The following is a 21298-nucleotide window of genomic DNA, read 5'->3' as shown; positions in this document are numbered from 1 at the left end:
CCTGTTTACTTGTGCTGCAGGTACAATGCCAGAGAGTTCTACGAGCGTCTGCCGGAGCTCAAACTGGCCGTGGATCAGATCCAGAGCGGCTTCTTCAGTCCCAATGAACCTCAGCTGTTTACAGAGGTGGTCGACATGCTGATAAACCACGACAGGTAAACATCTCACCTGAGTGTGTGTGTGTGTGTGTGTGTGTGTGTGTGTCTCACACAGTAACAGTTTGTTTTCATCATTTTCATCCTGATTCAACTGAAACTTTAATTTGTCACTAATTATCAGACCAGATTTAAAGAAACACTAATTCATTTTTGTTTGAAATCAGCTGATGAATCAGTTTTTAATCTCAGTTTAAACTAGATTTTGTATTTCGATCTGTTTCAGTGTTTTTTGTGTGTGTGTTGTGTCGTGTTTTTATTAATAGAAATAAAACACTTTAAATGAAGTTATACATAAAATTAAATGTAAAGAAAAGAGCATCTTTTATATTTTATTTGCTGTTTGTCTCCTTTACTGTAACTGTGATTCAGTCAGGATCACTTCCTTGTTTTGTCCTTTGCAGGGTCACATTAGGTTCATTTCTGTGTCCATGGACGTGGTTAGCTTAGCTAAGCACAAACACTGTGAGCAGGGGGAAACTGTTAGCTTAGCTTAGCACAAACACTGGGAGCAGGGGGAAAATGTTAGCTTAGCTAAGCACAAACACTGAGAGCAGGGTGAAACAGTTAGCTTAGCTTGGCACAAACACTGGGAGCAGGGTGAAACAGTTAGCTTAGCTAAGCACAAACACTGTGAGCAGGGGGAAACAGTTAGCTTAGCTTGGCACAAACACTGAGAGCAGGGTGAAACAGTTAGCTTAGCTTAGCACAAACACTGGGAGCAGGGTGAAACAGTTAGCTTAGCTAAGCACAAACACTGTGAGCAGGGTGAAACAGTTAGCTTAGCTTAGCACAAACACTGGGAGCAGGGTGAAACAGTTAGCTTAGCTAAGCACAAACACTGTGAGCAGGGGGAAACAGTTAGCTTAGCTAAGCACAAACACTGTGAGCAGAAACAGTTAGCTTAACTAAGCACAAACACTGGGAGCAGGGGGAAACAGTTAGCTTAGCTAAGCACAAACACTGGGAGCAGGGGGAAACAGTTAGCTTAGCTAAGCATAAACACTGGGAGCAGGGTGAAACAGTTAGCTTAGCTAAGCACAAACACTGTGAGCAGGGGGAAACAGTTAGCTTAGCTAAGCACAAACACTGAGCAGGGTGAAACAGTTAGCTTAGCTAAGCACAAACACTGGGTGCAGGGTGAAACAGTTAGCTTAGCTAAGCACAAACACTGTGAGCAGGGTGAAACAGTTAGCTTAGCTTAGCACAAACACTGTGAGCAGGGGGAAACTGTTAGCTTAGTTAGTATTGTTCCTCTGCTGTGTGTAAAACGTCCCTTTGTGTTTGTGTGTCAGGTTCAAAGTGTTTGCCGATTACGAAGACTACGTCCGGTGTCAGGAGAGAGTCAGCGAGCTGTACAAGGTAACTCACCTGGTGACCGTCCTCTCAGGTCGTATCTGATGAACAGATGATGTTCTCTGTCGTCACTTTCCTGATGATGTCAACATCATAAATGTTTATATTTTGTTTCTGTAGTTTGGTTGCAAACACTACATGAGCCTCAGCTGCTGTTGCCATGGAGAAGCAAATGGTCAGGTGTGAATCAGAGTTAAAACACGTTGCCATGGTTACTGAATTATTCTCAGACCGATCAGAAAGTGGCTGAGTAACCTGCTGTGAAAAATTAAAGCCTATCTATATTATTTGACTGCTGAAAGAAAAGTTCACTGTTGACTTCCACTGTCTCTCAGTTTGTGGACCAAAATCTTGTTCCACGTTTTGGTTCAGAAGTTAGTTTGAGTTTCCAAACAGCAGTGTGATATTCAGCGGCACCACAACCGATGATTCAGTTGTGTTCCGTTGACCTCCAGTGAAACTCAACAACAGAACTAAAAATGTTTCCCATTGACTCAAATAGTTTTCATCACTGAACCATGAAAAATTGTTGGTCATAGTGAACCTAAAACCTTCTGCAGGAAACTTTACGTGAAAGAAAATCCCATTAACTTTCAGATAATTGTTACTTTTTCATTTACCTTAAAGAAAGTGACTGTCCCACTGATTTAAAATACTGTAGAAGTAAAAATGTTCCCTATTGACTTTCAGTGTAAACACAACAAAGTTTTCCATTTAATCCACCGGTAGAATGACCCATTGACTTTCATATTCATTCTTATATGGCTCTAACAGTAAAATAGTCAGCTTAGTAGAAGTCAAAATGTAGAAAGTGAAGAAGTGCTTCAATGGCTTTTGACTCTCCATTGACTTAGACTAAAAGTATTTGCAGTTTTTTTAATAAATTGTCACCTGTAGCATCAGAGCAGCTCTGTGATTGGATGTTGCCTGGTGAAATGCGTCATGGGAGTTGTAGTAGATGAGATATTTTCAGTTGTGATGATCCCAACAGAACATCATTAACATCCACGAGACAAATAATTGAAACTAGTCGCCGTGTTTCATGTTTCCCTTCAGAACCCCAAAGAGTGGACCAGGATGGTGATCCGGAACATCGCCGCCTCCGGCAAGTTCTCCAGCGATCGGACCATCTCTCAGTACGCCCGTGAGATCTGGGGAGTCGAACCATCCGACGTGAAGATCCCTGCGCCCAACAAACCGCTCGAGATGCGTGAGTGAGGAGCGGGATCCGGATGAAACCTAAACATCTAATCACAATCAGGAAGGATCGATTCACCCCGAAACATTGATTTCCATTTTCTTTCTTTAGTTTACCACCCTCATCTCAGTCACACCACTTAGCGTAGCCAGCAGCTACATATTGCTACATGCAGCTAACGGTTAAAATTTAACTCCAAAAAACATTTTATACATCCACACCAGTATTTAGCACACGTCCTCGTTCATTAGTTTCTCTTTTCTACGGTCATCAGAAAAAACCCTGACTCAGTAGACGTCAATGGAATTTAATGGAAGTGAGGGAGTGGGTCATTGGTTTTTGACCCTCCATTGACTTGTATAGAAACGTGAAGTATTCACAGCTTGAGGTCAATATCTATTCCACTGATGCAGAAATACTTAAGGCCACAAAAAAAGTTTGCCGTTGACTTTCAGATAACCTGTAACATTACTACATGGGTGGAGGTCTAAACATTAACGATTTGTACTTTATACTGATATAAGTTGTCGAATTGTAAAGTAGTCAGACACAAAAACAACCACATTAAGTTTTACAGGCGTTTTGTTGCCATATCATTTGTTTCTTTTTTTTGACTGCTCCATTGACTTACCTTCAGCAGTAAACTCTGCTCCATTTATTTACACTTAAAGTACAAACAAACAAACAAACAAACAAAATCTTTCAGTGCCTCACAGCTAACTGTTCTCCTTTCAGTGACTTCAAACAAATGATCACGCTGATTTAAAATATTGTAGAGGCACAACAAAGCAGAATCTGACCCATTGGATTAAAGTTTAATTATTATTAACTCTAACGTTACATCCTAAATTTAGTGGGAGTCAATAGAATTTAAGGAGGTACTTCTTTGGTTTTTGATTTTCTATTGTCTTTGAATAGAACTTAGTCTTTTCTAAATATTTTCAGCTGGAGGTCAATATCTGTTCCACTGCTGCCAAACTAAAAACATTTTGTTAACTTTAAGTTAAGCTGTGAAGTTACTATCCTCAAATTTACTCCAATGCCTTACAGTAGAGTAAAGTTTGCCTTTAAAGCCTACAGTAGAATCTGACCCATTGACTTTCAGTAGCATCCTCCATGTCTACAGTTTTACTTGCCGAAACTTAAAATGCAGCAGACCTTTGTCATTTTGTTCCATTGACATCAGTTACAACTGGTAATTGCTCCACTGACATACACTGGAACTTTGTGTGTACTTCTAGAGAACAATGTATTCCATTAACCTGCACTGTTTTTGTACCCTGAATGGAAACTAAAGATTTTTGATTTCTTTGACTTTGTGGAACTAAAAATGTGTCCCTTTGACTTCCTGTACGTTTACCGTTCACTTCACTTGTCTGACTGTCAGATGAATGGGACAATGGGTTTTCTGTTTTCGGGTCATTTTGTTTTCCATGAACTCCATTAAAAAAAAAATAAAAAATTCTGCACTTTTAAGTTTTATTTGTAGCACTGATGGCGTTCATGCTGCCTTCAGGTCATGTGGGATTAAACAGTGATTGGGAAAACTTCACATTAATGACTTGGAACCATTGACTTCACACTCAGTCATGTGAGAGTTAAAAAATACTGTGTTGTTACTGATGTCCATTAAATTTGGGTTTACTTTTCGTAATTGTTTTTTACTTAGCAAATGCAAATTTTGGGGAGAAAAAATTAAAAGCGGTACGTCCAACATGACGTGAGCATGACACAGAGGCCTCAGCGTTGTACTCCAGGTGTCTTGTGGGTAATGGAGTCCATTCAGAATCCCTGTTTACTTACCATGAATGACATTGTGATTCACGTACTGTATCTGTTGCTGAAATAAACTGTTGTTGCACTCAGAATGTCTTCGGTGTGTTTGATTTTCCTACCACTCAAAAAACCCGGGAAAAAAACACAGTGTCATAAAACAAGAAATATTTAATCCATAATTCATATTCAAGTCATAACAGGCCTTCAAACCCAGAAAAGAAACGCCATCAGATGGACCCAAAACAAAAATTTAAAAATCACACAATAAGATCAGATATTAAAAAGATCGATCGTCTCTGTTCGTTCTCCAGTTTGGTTTGATCACCGTCTTCCTCCATCTACAGTACGTTAAACACACTCCGCTGTGAGCCCAGTTACCATGGCAACCCAGTGCGCTGTGAAGCCAGTGTTGGTGTGAGAGGAATGGAAAATAAAAGGAATGATGTGTTTGTTGTTCATTTCATGCGACAACCTTCAGTCTCGTCAGGAAACAAATGCTAACGTGTGTGTGTGTGTGTGTGTGTGTGTGTGTGTGTTCTCAGGCTGAGTCGTCCGTCTGTTGGTGAGCCGTGCCGAGGAAATCACTGCAACAACACAACACAGACACAAGACGTCAGCGTGACCATCAAACAGAAACAGGACAACATTCAAAACAGTTTGACAGTAAAGTTTGTTTCAGTCACGATGAGCCACGTTTAATCTTTCGTGTCCAGCTCAGCCGACGCCGAGGTCACACCAGGACGTGCACGACTGGTCAGTAGCTCATTAAACGTTGCTAAATTATTGAACTTATTACAATTTGATGTGATTAAATTCACCCAGTGAAAATTCTGTTTTAATCAGGCACGTTTCCAAAGTTTTATTTTCTTAAAGAATTTACCTCCAAATTGTTTTCAATAAATGTTTGTTGTAATCAGTGAGCTGTCAACATGTTTTGTCGGATAGTAAATGTTCAAAGTGCCACATTTTATTGAAAACACAATTTGATGATTAAATATTTTAAATGTCTTTTTTAATTCAGGTAATATTCTTTAGACAATGTTTAACCTCACAGATTAAACTGAGCTCAGTTGTCTGATTGGCCGAAGAAACAAACAATTTTGATGGGACTAAACGGGATCTCCATGACGACCACAGAGGAGATGGAGACAACAGAACACTGAACGATCCCTGAACGTGACAACGTGTTCCACAGCTGTACCTCTCACAGAATATCATTATTTTCATTATTATTATTATTATTGTTCATACATTTCAAACTGTGGCAAGGAAATGAGAAAAACATGTAAATGTGAAATAAATTTTGTTCTTGAAAATGACTGACGAAAATATATTTTTCTCAGCTTTTTGTCTGAAATGTTTTTCACCTGTTCTGCTTTATTTTGTTGCTCTTCAGTTTACTGCTCTGTGTACCACCTGGTCTGGTGGGAGCTAACGTTAGCTAGTGGTGCCGCTCATTCAGTGATTACCTCTAGTAACACCGTCCTGACTCATCAGCGTTGCTATAGGAACACTGTTCCCGCCCTCCAGTCTCCGCCCAGGTCGCCCCGGTGAGCAAGCAGCTTCATTTTAAACCACAAACCCCTTCAGCATCATTAGCATTGTTATTACTGTTAGGTCTGTTAGCACTACTAGCAGTGTCAGCACAGCTAGCGGTAGGTAGCGCAGTTTTCTTATCAGCTCCCTAATCATGGATCATTACAGAATATATAGCAACTTTGACCACAGCTCATTTGAGGAGGACCGCTCCAAGGAAATGTGTTTAGATCATCAAACAGACAATGGATCACAGATGTTTGTTTCTGGCTGCAGCGTTAGCTCGCAGAGAAATTTACACTTGTTGATTACAAACTTTGCTGTCTGTTGATAATTTGACTCAAATTAGTGCTGAAATGTTTTTAAGGGACAAGTCTGCCCGTCCTGACGACAGGGACACAAAACCCCCAGGGACAAATATGACAAGTGTTTTGACTCTAAGTCAAACCCTGCTGACCCAGGCTGTGATCTGTTCCGCTGCAAGAACTAGATGAGAGTTTACTGTGATGCTGGTGGTTGTGTTGCTGGTACCTAAGGATGTTTGGCAGCTCTGGGCTCCTGTAGATGAACTTGTGCTTGTAGGCCAGAGAGGATGGGAACGGAACAAACTGAACCTTGTGACCGCTGAGGCTCTTCGCCTGGGACGCCAGGGTGTACAGCTGCAGGATGACACAAACATTTAGTTACTGCAAGAACATGATGTGTTTGTGGTCTCATTTGCGGTCTCATCTGTGGTTTCATTTGCGGTCTCGTCTATGGTCTCATCTGTGGTTTCATTTGCGGTCTCGTCTGTGGTCTTGTTTGTGATCTCGTCTGTGGTCTCGGTTGTGGTCTGGTCTGTGGTCTCGGTTGTGGTCTGGTCTGTGGTCTTGGTTGTGGTCTCGTCTATGGTTCTGTTACCTTTTTGCCGAGATGGAAAGGAACCACGCTGTCGTCCTCGGCATGGAGGATCAACACTGGACAGGAGATGTGATTCACACTGAATGAAGACAGAGACACAGGTTAATGTTACTGCTGCACATCAACAGCAGGGGGCACTGCAGGAATATACTGTAGAGGTTTATATGAAGCTGCTGCTGCAGTTCCTCTGACGGCCACTAGATGCTGATCTTTCATCATGTTGAGTGATATTTATGTGGTTATCATGTAGATAAAACTCCTGCAGGGTCAGCAGCTGTAACAAAGACGTAAACAGTCCTGAGATCAGCCTGACGTGGACTTTGTCCTGAATGTGAGTCTGTTAATCTCACTGAAACTCTGCTCCAACATTTCAGCTCACACAAGATTTAGATCTGAACTCAGACCAGCTGTCGTTGGGTCCAAAGCTCATGAGCTCCAAATAATGACTCAGAGTTTCTCAAAAGAAGCTGCTGTGCTCACGAAAAGGTCTAAAAGTTCCTGAATTAATTTTTGCATTTTCAAAGTAGGTTTAGACAAGTTCCTGTGGAATCAAAAAGGTTCTTAAAAAACTTAAAAATGTTCCTGTTTCCATAAAAGTTACTAAAAAAGGAAAAAAATCTAGAGGGTTTCAGAAAATCTTCCTGAGTTTCCAAATTGTTACAAAAAGTTCCTGATTCATATAAAATGTGCTGATTTATCTGAACATCTCAAATAGTTTCAGACCTTCAACAAAATAAGTTCCTAAAGAAGATGAAATTTCAGAAAATATATTTCCTGAGCTTCTAAATGTCATGGTGAGACAGCAAAAAAAGTTCTTGGTTACACATAGTGTTCTGGAAAAAAATACGTTTTTGCATTTCTGAAAAAGTTTCTAACTTTCAAAGAAATTTCAGAAGTTTCTGAAAGTGTTCACAATTCACTGAAAATGAAGTTGTTTGATGTGTTCATGTGCATCTGAAATTGTTCCAGTTCCTAAAGAAGAAACTAAAACATTTCCTGAAAAGTGGCGGTGAGATACTGTAAAGGTTTTGGTCATTTGCAGGACCTCTCAGATTCTTTTTAACGTAAGCATATTTTATATATTTGACATATTTTTTTTGTAAGTAAGTATTTTCAAGACCTTTGAGACTTTTTTTTTTAAAGTTAGGACTTTTTCCTTTAACAATTTTTTTGTTTCACATTTTTGAGGAAACCGTTGTGAGTACAAAGAAACCTTGTTAGGAACTTTGGGACTTTTCCAGAAACTTGAGAAATATTTGCAAGCCGAACTTTTAAGTATCTCACCCTCACTTTTAGAAGGTCAGGGAGTATTTTTGAAACTCAGATCTTTTATCTCAGTGTGTCAGTGATCAGTGCTGGTCAGCGGAGTTGAACCCAACCAGAGCAGACAGAGAGACAACACGCTGAAAAGTAGTTAGGTTATGTACTTCTCATCGCTGGCGAAGCGGATGTTGTTGGCTGTGATGGCGTCCAGGAAGAACCAATCAAAGCCGGGCAGGTATCTGTACACCTGAAACACACACACACACACACACACACACTGAGTACAAAGCAAACACACACACCTACAACTGCTGTCAGTGTGTGTGAGCATTACCATGGAGAAGGGATGGCTCTTGGCCTCCTCTCTGATATTGGTGAACGGAGACTCTAAGATCAGAGCATCAGGAGGACTTCCTGTTTACAAAACAAACAAACTTTAATTTCCCCCGTACAGGAAAACTGCAGACATTTAATATTACACCTTAATTAACCCTGATACAGAGACATGTCCAACTCTGAGGACAAATATCTGGACCTGTATTCCTTTGATCTTACAGTACATACTGTTGTGTACTTTAAATAGTTTGACTTTATATCAAAGCTCTAAATGGTCAAGCTCCGTCATATCTTAGAGAGCTCATAGTGCCATATTATCCCACCAGAACACTGCGCTCTGAGAACGCAGGGTTACTCGTGGTCCCTAAAGTCTCCAAAAGTAGATCAGGAGCCAGAGCCTTCAGCTATCAGGCTCCTCTCCTGTGGAATCATCTTCCTGTTACGGTCCGGGAGGCAGACACCGTCTCCACATTTAAGACTAGACTTAAGACTTTCCTCTTTGATAAAGCTTATAGTTAGGGCTGGCTCAGGCTTGCCCTGTACCAGCCCCTAGTTAGGCTGACTTAGGCCTAGTCTGCCGGAGGACCCCCCTATAATACACCGGGCACCTTCTCTCCTTCTCTCTCTCTCTCTCGTATCCTATTACTGCATCTTGCTAACTCGGCCATTCTGGATGTCACTAACTCGGCTTCTTCTCCGGAGCCTTTGTGCTCCACTGTCTCTCAGATTAACTCATATCACAGCGGTGCCTGGACAGCGTGACGTGTGTGGTTGTGCTGCTGCCGTGGTCCTGCCAGATGCCTCCTGCTGCTGCTGCTGCCATCATTAGTCATTAGTCATACTTCTACTGTTATTATACACATATGATTATTGTCACACATGTATACTGCCAGATATTAATACATACTTTCAACATATTGTACCACAGTAGCCAGAACTATAACTATAATATTATTACTTTCAATAATGTTGTTGTAAGCTACTGTCATTACCTGCATCTCTCTCATTGTGTCATGTGGATTACTGTTAATTTATCATGTTGATCTGTTCTGTACGACATCTATTGCACGTCTGTCCGTCCTGGAAGAGGGATCCCTCCTCAGTTGCTCTTCCTGAGGTTTCTACCGTTTTTTTTCCCCGTTAAAGGGTTTTTTGGGGAGTTTTTCCTGATCAGCTGTGAGGGTCATAAGGACAGAGGGATGTCGTATGCTGTAAAGCCCTGTGAGGCAAATTGTGATTTGTGATATTGGGCTTTATAAATAAAACTGATTGATTGATTGAATTGATTGAAGTTGGACACTAGAGGCATCACCTGTGTGTGTGTGTTGTGTGTGTGTTCATTGTTCATACTGTGTGTGTGTTCATGTGTGTGATATATGTAAAACTGTGTTGATTGTTGTGTGTTCATGTCTGTATATTCATGGGTCTACAGACACCAGTCACATACGTCGGTGGAAATGAGGCTCTAGACTGGTTTGAGGGTTCAGGTTACAGTCAGGGTGAGGGGCCAGGGAACGCATTATGACAGTGAGGGTCCTCACAAAGATAGAAGTACAGGGATGTGTGTGTGTGTGTGTGTGTGTGTGTCTGACCTCTGTCACACAGACGTCTGACCAGGTTTGTGGCGACTCTGAAAAATAAACGATCATAGTTAATTAGTGTGTGTTCATGTGTTCAAGTGTGTGTTCATGTGTGTGTTCATGTGTTCAACTGTGTGTTCAAGTGTGTGTTCATGTGTTCAAGTGTGTGTTCATGTGTGTGTTCATGTGTTCAACTGTGTGTTCATGTGTGTGTTCATGTGTTCAACTGTGTGTTCATGTGTTCATGTGTGTGTTCAAGTGTGTGTTCAAGTGTGTGTTCATGTGTTCAACTGTGTGTTCATGTGTGTGTTCATGTGTTCAACTGTGTGTTCATGTGTTCATGTGTGTTCAAGTGTGTGTTCAACTGTGTGTTCAAGTGTGTGTTCAACTGTGTGTTCATGTGTGTGTTCAAGTGTGTGTTCATGTGTTCAACTGTGTGTTCATGTGTGTTCATGTGTTCAACTGTGTGTTCAAGTGTGTGTTCATGTGTTCAACTGTGTGTTCATGTGTGTGTTCATGTGTTCAACTGTGTGTTCAAGTGTGTGTTCATGTGTTCAAGTGTGTGTTCATGTGTTCAACTGTGTGTTCATGTGTGTTCATGTGTTCAACTGTGTGTTCAAGTGTGTGTTCATGTGTTCAACTGTGTGTTCATGTGTGTGTTCATGTGTTCAACTGTGTGTTCATGTGTGTGTTCATGTGTTCAACTGTGTGTTCATGTGTTCATGTGTGTGTTCAACTGTGTGTTCAAGTGTGTGTTCATGTGTTCAACTGTGTGTTCATGTGTTCAACTGTGTGTTCATGTGTGTGTTCATGTGTTCAACTGTGTGTTCAAGTGTGTGTTCAACTGTGTGTTCAAGTGTGTGTTCAACTGTGTGTTCATGTGTGTGTTCAAGTGTGTGTTCAAGTGTGTGTTCATGTGTTCAACTGTGTGTTCATGTGTGTTCATGTGTTCAACTGTGTGTTCAAGTGTGTGTTCATGTGTTCAACTGTGTGTTCATGTGTGTGTTCATGTGTTCAACTGTGTGTTCAACTGTGTGTTCATGTGTGTGTTCATGTGTTCATGTGTTCAACTGTGTGTTCATGTGTGTGTTCATGTGTTCATGTGTTCAACTGTGTTCATATGTGTGTTCATGTGTTCATGTGTGTGTTCATGTGTGTGTTCATGTGTTCATGTGTGTGTTCATGTGTTCAAGTGTGTGTTCGTGTGTGTGTTCATGTGTGTGTGTGTGTGTGTGTGTGTGTGTGTGTGTGTGTGTGTGTTTCTGTGTGTGTTTTTCTGCTTGTGTGTGTGTGTGTGTGTGTTTGTTACCCTGTCCCCAGCGAGTGTCCCCAGATGTAAAGAGGTGTTTTGTTGTCCAGACGCTGTTTCAGCCAATCGTAGATGAAGAGAGCGTCTGATGTCATCCCCCCCTCTGAGGGCGATCCATCTGAATCCCCCCACCCTAAACACACACACACACACACACACACACACACACATTAGATGAGTATAAAGGCTGCAGTTCGTTACCTGTGTGACCGAAGGAAGTCTCTCACCTCTGTAATCAAACGTGACGACGTGGTAACTTAACGAGCTGAGGACCTGAAGGAAGACAGAGAGGATGGGCTGAGTCACATGACCTCTACAGGAAGAAAAACAGGAAGTACGGCAGGAACTATAGCACAAAGTACAGCAGGATGAAGAGCAGGATTACAAACAGGAAGTACAGCAGGATTGCAAACAGGAAGTACAGCAGCATTGCAAACAGGAAGTACAGCAGCATTGCAAACAGGAAGTACAGCAGGATTGCAAACAGGAAGTACAGCAGGATTACAAACAGGAAGTACAGCAGGATTACAAACAGGAAGTACAGCAGGATTGCAAACAGGAAGTACAGCAGGATTACAAACAGGAAGTACAGCAGGATTGCAAACAGTAGACTCGTTGGAGATGAGCCAGGCCTGCGCAGATCTGATCACCGGCGATCGGCGCACAATGCATGCCGGTTAGTTTTGTGTCCGACTTCATCCTGACTTGCTCTGACGTATTACAAAAGTGGACGGTGATAAAGCCGCGAGAGCGAGGCGGCCGCAGTTTTTAGAGCCAGGCGCTGCAGCTGCTCTCCACCGACTGCACCGCCTGGCTCTCACCTGATCTAACAGCTGATTGGTTCAGATGTCGACTCAACAAGATGACGTTTTAGATACAGAGTCTACTGTGTATTAACACTGGACTGTTTTAATTATTGAAGTATTTAGCAGCACAGAGACTGGTGGTCAGTGGGATGTGAGGACTCTTAAACTAACATGTGTACAGATGTGAAGCCCTGACTGTGTCTGACTGAGCCTTAATGAAAGCTGTTGTCTTGTATCAAATATGAAGCTTACAGTCAGACTCAGTGTATTCAGTCTCTGTTGCCATAGCGACAGGTCAAACTGATATGATGCTGATTTACAGCAGAGTTCATGAACCGTGAACATAAACTACAGATCACCTGTAAAGCATTTCAGTAAATTAATCTATCATAATTAAAACAACTGGAGGCTGAGAACAAACTGATATATGGGTCTGATCACTTTTTTTTAATGAACTGACATCATTCCAGACAGGAAGTAGGTGTGTCTGTGACTTCCTGTACGGACTGAAGGCTGCTGGAAACTGTCCGACTTCACCGCGGCTTTTTGTCGCCGCCCCCGCTGCGGCCGCCTGCTCTCGTCTACTTTGCAGGCGAGGAGCAGTTCATCTTGAAAGAACCTAGTAAGTACAGCAGGAAGTTCAGCAGGATGAAGATGAACTTACCTTGTAGAGCTGAACTCGGTGGTCTCCTCCTCTGCAGAGAAACACACACACACACACACACACACACACACACACACACAGGAGGTCAAAGGTCAAACAATGACTGACAGAGTGCGTGTGTGTGTGTGTGTGTTAGGGCATTAACAGAAAAGCCAATTTGTCGACGTGTCGGCGTCAGTGGCACAAGTCGACACCCCCCAGGAGGAGTCAACATGTCGTGTGTTTTTTCCCTCTCTCTCTCTCTCTCTCTCTCTGTGCTTGTGTATGGAATGCAATCGCTGTCTCTGATTGGCTTACACTGATACTTAAGCGGAGTGGTCTCCGTGAGGAATGTCCGCAGTCATTCGGGCTTTCATAGTCCAGCGCACTTTCGCGTTGTAGTTTCCTGTAAAAATGTTCGTGAAAAATCCCCGCGATGTGAAAAATACATGCCGAGCAGTCACTGGTGCGCGGAGCGGAGTCTGCACGGTTGTAAAATCAGAGCTTTGCGTGCACAGGGCTTGCGGACGTCCACTTTGAGTCCGCGCGGACCTCTGCAGAGTCCGTTCCGCATACGTTCCGCCCGAGTATGTTCAGGCCTTGACAGATAAACATCACGTGTGGAGATACTTCACTTTCCTCCACCGTGTCAATGTGATGACGTCATCAAATGACTTGTCAACTCTACTTCGACTTCATTGACAGATAAGTTGACCTGAAAAAAATCAAAGTCATTAATGCCCTAGTGTGTGTATATGTGTATGTCACCTGGTCCCTGCGTTTCCATGGAGATAGAGGATGACGGAGTGGGAGGAGCTAAATGTGGAGCCGTACCAGTCGCCTTGTTTCCCCTGAGCTTCTCTCCACATTTGAGCAGGAACTGTGTGCCTAACAGACAAACAAACAAACAAACAAACAGGAAATGACCTCAGGACAGACTGTGTCGTACCTCCTCATTAACTGACATCAGGCAATCAGTGAATAACACATGACATCATCAGTGACAGTGTTTGATGTTTATCTGCTGTGTCTCAGGATTAAAAGATGGACTCCAGACTGACGTTGTTCCCTCGTCCCCCTGAGCACACTATGGACACATCAGAGGATGCCGCCTGTTGTCTCCCTGATGATGTTTCATTATTAACAACTAATCTGTGATGTCAACATCAGGAGGAGAGCTGTTAATGCTAGATTTTAGCAGATAGTTTACATTAACTGTTAACAGGTTACAGCTGCTAGCTGTAAGCAGGTAGTTAACGTTAGCTATTATGAGGTAGTTAACGTTAACCTATAGCTTTAAACAGGTACTTAAGAGAAATAAAGGACTGATGACTTTAAAACTATTCAATTATTTTTTATAATGAAGATTTTATTGTTTCCCTGAAACAACAGGGGAAATAAAGAACAACAAAAATGAAATAAACAACAACACAACAACATTAGTATCATCTGTCGGCCCAGAGTTTGGTGAGGATGTAAGACTTTAATAATCATACAGTTAATAACTGATATAAAGAATCAGGACGCTGAGGTCCCTGCAGACGTTTAAACTCTCTGTGAGCTGCTGCTACCACACAGGTGCATTATGGGTAATCAGAGGCCTATATCATGAAGCAGGATTAATGTCTCAGCGAGGTAACTTCAGGGTTAACCCTGGGTTTTTGGTCTCACGAAGCCGGTTCAGTTCTTATCGGGGTAGATCACCATGGTAACTTACTCTGAACGGCTATCCTGCTCCGGAGCAGGGTAAGTTCAGGGTTGAATCTGATCCTATAAAAAGCACCACCCACTGGCCAATCAGCTGTTGATGGCTGACAGAAATGCAGCCCAGTCATGACGGGAAGTTTAATTCATTTGATTGATTTTGATTTGAAAGTTTATTTTGAACATTAAAAAGAAAAGAAAGCAACAACAACAGACAATGAAAAGATTGTTCAAAAAGGAGTGGAAAGAAGTGGAACTTTCATCCCAGCCCTTCATAAGAAAGAAACTGATCATTAGCGGACACTTAATAGCACCATTAATTAGTGCCAACATCTTGTTTTGTTGGAGGAAATGATCCCTGTTAAAGATAATGGGCCTAACTGACAGCTTTGCTGCTGGAAATGTGGAAAGTAGCCTATCATGTCTACACTTCATGGTGTTTGAGGGATTTTCCTTTTTGTTTCTTAAAGAGGGACACTAGGTATATTTCTGCACAGCTGTTAATTTCTAACACAGCTCAATATCAGGATGATTTTATTCAGACTATCAGTTTGGTGTTGATATGATTTAACTGTGGCGTCAGCTTTAAGCTTTATTGTAGCATATATAACGTTATGACAAAGAAGACCAGTTTATCAGACGCAATGATGTTAGACGATAATTGTAATACACGCAATTCATCTGCGCAGCATTGATTTCATGGGATTCAAGGGTGTGATCAGTGTCAGATGTACAGGTACAGGTACTGTAGCTACTTGAACCAGTGATGAGTCATTTAACCTACACATCATTTTATTTGCTGCCTTGTGTTGTCTTGATTTTTCCCTCTCTCCTCCTCTATTTCTTCTTTCCTCACCCGTTTCTTTTTCTTGCAGTGTAGTCTTGCAAATAAACTAATCTAAACTAAAACTAAACATTATTCATCCCGTTATGCGTTGCCACGCATGTTTCCTCCTCCTGCAGCTGCCACGGTGTTGGCCTTTTCTCTAATGTTGCTTTTGTCCTCCTCATATTTTAGTAGAATTAATCTCTGATCCTCACATGAGAAATACTTTTTCCCCTCACATACGGCGCTCTGTGAGGACGCTCAGTGATGCTGCGCTTCTCTCATGATTGTGATTGGTCTGCTGCGTGCGCGTTCACGGCTCTTGATAAAGCAACCCTGGTTGAGTTACCGAGTTGATATCCAGCGTCGTGATACCGATTATCCTGATTGCCATTGTTAGGGTTAGTCAACCCAGGATAGGTCTGGGTAACCCAGGAAAGGTTGATCTCGCTTCGTGATACAGGCCCCAGTTCTGACTCAGCTCTGTGTGTTGTTATGCAGTCAGAAAAGTTTCTGCTGCGTCAGACGACTCATCTGGAGTGTGTGTGTGTGTGTGTGTGTGTGTGTGTGTGTTACCAGACTCCGATCTTCAGGCCGCTCTCAGGCTCCAGGTAGAAGTTGTGTGTGTGGTTCAGTCCCTGGTCCAGAGGTCTCCTCAGGTCTATGAAATATGGCATCCTCACTGGGGGGGTGAGGGGGTCAGAGGTCACTGAGAGGTCACATGACTTTCTGACTGACGCACTCCTCTTACACCAGCCTGTCAATCACTCCTATATGTCCCCACCCACTTCCTGTCTGCTCAGACAGGTGTCAGGTTTCACTCAGAGCAGCAGGAACACGAGCCTGCTGACCTCTGACCTGCTGACTGACACACAGAGGACCCTATTTAGATGGTCTAAAACGCAAAGCGCCAGGCGTGCAGCGCATGGACGTGTCCCAGTCGCTAGTTAGACAGCGCGTTTTCAGACTGTGCGCCATGGCAGACAGTCTGAAAGGGTTGGACTTACTCTGTGAATTAGTCAAGGGTGTGTTTTGGGCGTATCATTCAATAAGCCAATCAGAGTGTCACCTCTCATTCCCTTTAAGAAAGGTGCACGGCGGAGAGCTAGTTAGATGGCGGACCTACCAACTGGAAAGAGTGAGCGTTTTACAGCTGAGGAGACGATAAATGTATCTCTATATCGACTGTCCCGTCACATCTGATGTCAGATCAAAGGGGATTGGCACCGTTTGGCACGCGTAATGGAAACCCACCCTGATTTGATTAACACAGCTGCAAACTAATGAGTTCACATCCCTCTCAGCCAACCACAAACAGCCACAGCATCAGATAGGGAGTATATATTCAGCATCTGTCATCTTAGAAAAGTCAAAAGAAAAGAAACAGAGTGAGACTGCGAGAGAGAAAGAGAGAGCGTGCACGAGAGAAACGCTGTCAACAAATTGTAAATTATTCAATTTATTTTATTTTAACCCGGGAGGTTAGAGAGCCCAGCTCCCTCTCCAGCATCCTGAACACCCCCGCCTGAAGGTGCAGGAAGGACTGGTCCCGTGGCTGCACCCGGCCCGTCTGGTCTGGCTGCTCGCTGGCTGCGGAGCTGGGGTCATCCTCCTCCTCCTCCTCCTCCTCCTCCTCCTTCTGACAAGATGATCTTCAGTTTTACGTTCTAAAAGCTTTTTTTTTTTTTTACGTATACATTTGTACTTGTAGGGCTATAAGTTTACGTCTTTAGTTCACAGAAGCTGGTTATTGTTGTGTTTATGTCAAAATAAAGTTTATCAAACGTTTTCACATCTTTGATTTTGTGATTTACATGCCAACATGATCACAATTCAATTGGGAAAGACAAGTTCATTTTACAGGCTATGCATCATCAGCCCGTGGAGGTCTGCTCGCAGTTCTGTATATTCGGACACTGCAGCTTGGACCTCCCGGATTATGATGATCATTATTACTGCGATTAGATCATTCTGATTAATGACTGACCATTAAGACGTGTTTCTGATCAATATTGTAATGTGCACAATAATAATACACACATTGTAATCATATTTTTATTTGTTATCTTTTGCATATGTGTGGCTGCTCCATGTGTGTCTGAGCAGAGTGCACGCGCGTTGTGCACCCGCCTAGAGACGCATATTACTAACTTGTTTAACAGCGAAACACTGCGCTATTGACTTTAGACCAGGTTTTTGTTCGTCACTGGCGCATTTGCTTTTTATGTCATCTAACTAGCAACGCGCCATGACTGCGCCTGATCACTCCTCATTTTTAGACCAACACACCCAGAGAAGCGCAAGTTCATTTGCTAGTTAGATGACGGGGGCGCAGGACGTGAAAATGACAACTGCGCCTGCATCTAAATAGCAATGACACTTGCGACATGGATTATGCGCCCTCCACCGTCCGCTTTAGACCATCTAAATAGGGCCCAGAGTGTGCAGAGATATGATGGTTAGACCAGTGTCAGACTGGACCAGTGTAACCAGCAGGTGTCTCACCTGAGTCAGCAGCTGCTCCTGAAGGGGACACATCGAGTCCCAACAGGAAACTACTGTCTGATGTCACGATGGCATCACGATGACATCATGTTATCACCTGAAGGTAAAGCTGCCTGACACGAAAAGCCCCTACTTCTGGAAAAAGTGAGTTCATCGCCTCACATCGGACCTTGGACGTAAACAAACATACATGCCCGCAAGAAGATTTTCGCTCTCCTGTGTTGTGTTCAACGAGAACGCATAAATCTGTAACCCAATTGGAGCTGGGCTGGTGTCGTTAGCCTTTTTGGCTAAATGAAGAGGTCAAAGATGTTTTGCTAATGTACAGTGTTGGCAGTGTTACTAATTCGAGATATAATTATACACAGAATGTTCAAATTACATGTAGCGGTGGAGAATTTGCTTAAAGACGTCTTTGAGATACATTTTTTGACCTAAGAAAAACTATTTGACACACTGGTAGCGAAGGGGGCCGCCATTGCTGTAACGTCATGCCACGTCAACTTGGGGTCCTCAGGTTGCTGCACTTCCACAAGACATTCAGAGCGAAAAATTCCGCTCAGACCACGTTTTCAAAGAACTTTTCCCCCGAATTAATGGTCGGGACCTCGGAACCTCCGACCTTATGAATGCTGCTTTAAAATGTGTTTGTCTTGTTGTGTTATTGGGAGCCAGAATAGAAGGAGTCATGGCTCAAAACCAGCCGCCACTGCCCATCAACAAAAACAAAGACAACTATGGTTAAATGTGATAAGACCAAAGGACTGGACGGAGGCCATCATCAAAAATGCTCACATGTGCAGCGCACACTTCATATCAGGTTAGGGAAAAAGTATTTCCTGTTGTAGGAATGAATAAGGTTATGTGTATTAAGGGTTATCATGTCCACCTCATCAGAAACTGGGGAGGGATTAAGAGGAAGATTGGATTTCTCTGCAACGCTAACTTTTTAGCACATTAGCTAACGTTAGCTTCCATAGCAAAACAAACAAGTGTGGTCCTCCTTTGTAAGATTGGCTTCCTGTGACATCATCCATCCACTGAGTGAGAGCATACGGGTCGGCCAGTCTGGTCCCGTTGCTCAGTGTTTACTTATTCAAGTAACACTGGCGGTCCCGGAGAGTGAGTGACCTGACATGGTGCGTTGGTAAATTCAGTCTGATGCTATTGATTTATTTTAGTGTCAGAGACTCACCGAAGTTGAGGAAGACAAGTTTGGCCTGGATGGACGGACAGAGTTTGATGATGAAGGGGATGGCGACGTAGACGACCAGCAGCCACAACATGATCCTCTTCAGTTTTCCCACCAGACCCAACCTGAGGACACACACACACACACATTACTGCTGGAGGACAAATCAAACACACATTTGTTACTGAACATACGTCATTTGTACTCTGAGACCCTGACACAGTCTCCACATCATCATCATCATCATCATCATCACCACAGACCATACAGACACTGAATAATCTATTTGAGGAATTTCAGTCAGGATTTAGAGTGCATCATAGCACTGAGACAGCTCTAGTTAAAATTACAAATGACCTTCTGATTGCTTCGGACAAAGGACTCGTCTCTGTACTTGTTTTATTAGATCTTAGTGCGGCGTTTGACACAATTGACCATCAAATTCTACTGCTGAGACTGGATCACTTAATTGGCCTAAAAGGTTCTGCACTGAGCTGGTTTAAATCTTATTTATCTGATCGTTTTCAGTTTGTTCACGTTCATAATGAATCGTCATTACGTACCAAAGTTTGTTTTGGAGTTCCGCAAGGTTCTGTGCTCGGACCAATCCTGTTTACTCTATATATGCTTCCTTTAGGTAACATCATTAGAAATCACTCTGTAAATTTCCATTGTTATGCAGATGATACTCAGTTGTATTTATCAATGAAGCCAGAAGAAAGTAATCAATTAACTAAACTCCATAACTGCCTTAAAGACATAAAAACCTGGATGAGCGGGGCATCGGTGGCGTAGTGGATAGTACCGACGCCCCATGTACAGAGGCGATGCCTCGACGCAGTGTTGCAAGTTCAAGTCCGGCTCGCAACCATTTACTGCATGTCACCCCCTGCTCTCTCTCTCACCCCATTTCACTCAGTCCTATACATTAAAGGCAAAAAAGCCCAAAAAAATAATCTTTAAAAAAAAAAAAAAAAAAACCTTGGATGAGCACCAATTTCCTGATGTTAAATTCAGACAAAACTGAAGTTATTGTTCTTGGCCCCAAACAACTCAGAGACTCTTTATCTGATGACATAGTTTCTCTAGATGGCATTGCTCTGGCCTCTAGCACTACCGTAAGAAACCTCGGAGTAATATTTGATCAAGATTTGTCTTTTAATTCTCATTTAAAACAAACCTCACGGACTGCATTTTTTCATCTGCGTAATATTGTGAAAATTAGGCCTATCCTGACCCGAAAAGATGCAGAAAAATTGGTCCACGCTTTTATTACCTCTAGGCTGGATTACTGTAACTCTCTATTATCAGGTAGCTCTAGTAAGTCCTTAAAAACTCTCCAGCTAATTCAGAATGCAGCAGCACGTGTACTAACAGGAACTAAGAAACGCGATCATATCTCTCCTGTTTTAGCTTCTCTGCACTGGCTCCCTGTAAAATCCAGAATTGAATTTAAAATCCTACTGTTAACTTATAAAGCTCTAAATGGTCAAGCTCCGTCATATCTTAGAGAGCTCATAGTGCCTTATTATCCCACCAGAACACTGCGCTCTGAGAACGCAGGGTTACTCGTGGTCCCTAAAGTCTCCAAAGTAGATCAGGAGCCAGAGCCTTCAGCTATCAGGCTCCTCTCCTGTGGAATCATCTTCCTGTTACGGTCCGGGAGGCAGACACCGTCTCCACATTTAAGACTAGACTTAAGACTTTCCTCTTTGATAAAGCTTATAGTTAGGGCTGGCTCAGGCTTGCCCTGTACCAGCCCCTAGTTAGGCTGACTTAGGCCTAGTCTGCCGGAGGACCCCCCTATAATACACTGGGCACCTTCTCTCCTTCTCTCTCTCTCTCTCTCTCTCTCTCTGTCTCTCTCTCTCTCTCTCTCTCTCTCTCTCTCTCTCTCTCTCTCTCTCTCTCTCTCTCTCGTATCCTATTACTGCATCTTGCTAACTCGGCCATTCTGCATGTCACTAACTCGGCTTCTTCTCCGGAGCCTTTGTGCTCCACTGTCTCTCAGATTAACTCATATCACAGCGGTGCCTGGACAGCGTGACGTGTGTGGTTGTGCTGCTGCCGTGGTCCTGCCAGATGCCTCCTGCTGCTGCTGCTGCCATCATTAGTCATTAGTCATACTTCTACTGTTATTATACACATATGACTATTGTCACACATGTATACTGCCAGATATTAATACATACTTTCAACATATTGTACCGCAG

General features: G+C 42.8%; 2 protein-coding genes across 2 annotated transcripts in view; one reads left to right on the top strand and one right to left on the bottom strand.

The window, feature by feature from the left end:
• The window catches only part of pygb (phosphorylase, glycogen; brain), a 28478-nt gene extending 23901 nt beyond the window's left edge, over positions 1-4577 (top strand). Inside the window, exons 18-20 of the mRNA XM_049599585.1 lie at positions 21-155; positions 1451-1517; positions 2568-4577. Of these exons, the coding sequence (XP_049455542.1) occupies positions 21-155; positions 1451-1517; positions 2568-2729 (364 nt within the window). The 3' untranslated portion in view covers positions 2730-4577. The remainder of the gene's footprint in view (positions 1-20; positions 156-1450; positions 1518-2567) is intronic.
• Positions 4578-4635: 58 nt separating this feature from the next.
• The window catches only part of abhd12 (abhydrolase domain containing 12, lysophospholipase), a 27187-nt gene continuing 10524 nt past the window's right edge, over positions 4636-21298 (bottom strand). Inside the window, exons 2-13 of the mRNA XM_049599586.1 lie at positions 19089-19210; positions 15965-16070; positions 13627-13746; positions 12880-12910; positions 11637-11682; positions 11410-11542; positions 10113-10150; positions 8519-8598; positions 8349-8431; positions 6922-7000; positions 6553-6680; positions 4636-5069 (exon numbers count right to left, since the gene is read on the bottom strand). Coding sequence (XP_049455543.1) covers positions 5024-5069; positions 6553-6680; positions 6922-7000; positions 8349-8431; positions 8519-8598; positions 10113-10150; positions 11410-11542; positions 11637-11682; positions 12880-12910; positions 13627-13746; positions 15965-16070; positions 19089-19210 — 1012 coding nt within the window. The 3' untranslated portion in view covers positions 4636-5023. The remainder of the gene's footprint in view (positions 5070-6552; positions 6681-6921; positions 7001-8348; positions 8432-8518; positions 8599-10112; positions 10151-11409; positions 11543-11636; positions 11683-12879; positions 12911-13626; positions 13747-15964; positions 16071-19088; positions 19211-21298) is intronic.

This window comes from Epinephelus fuscoguttatus, linkage group LG16 (genome assembly GCF_011397635.1).
Source record: "Epinephelus fuscoguttatus linkage group LG16, E.fuscoguttatus.final_Chr_v1".
NCBI lineage: Eukaryota > Metazoa > Chordata > Actinopteri > Perciformes > Serranidae > Epinephelus > Epinephelus fuscoguttatus.
This window is presented reverse-complemented; position numbering and strand designations above follow the sequence as displayed.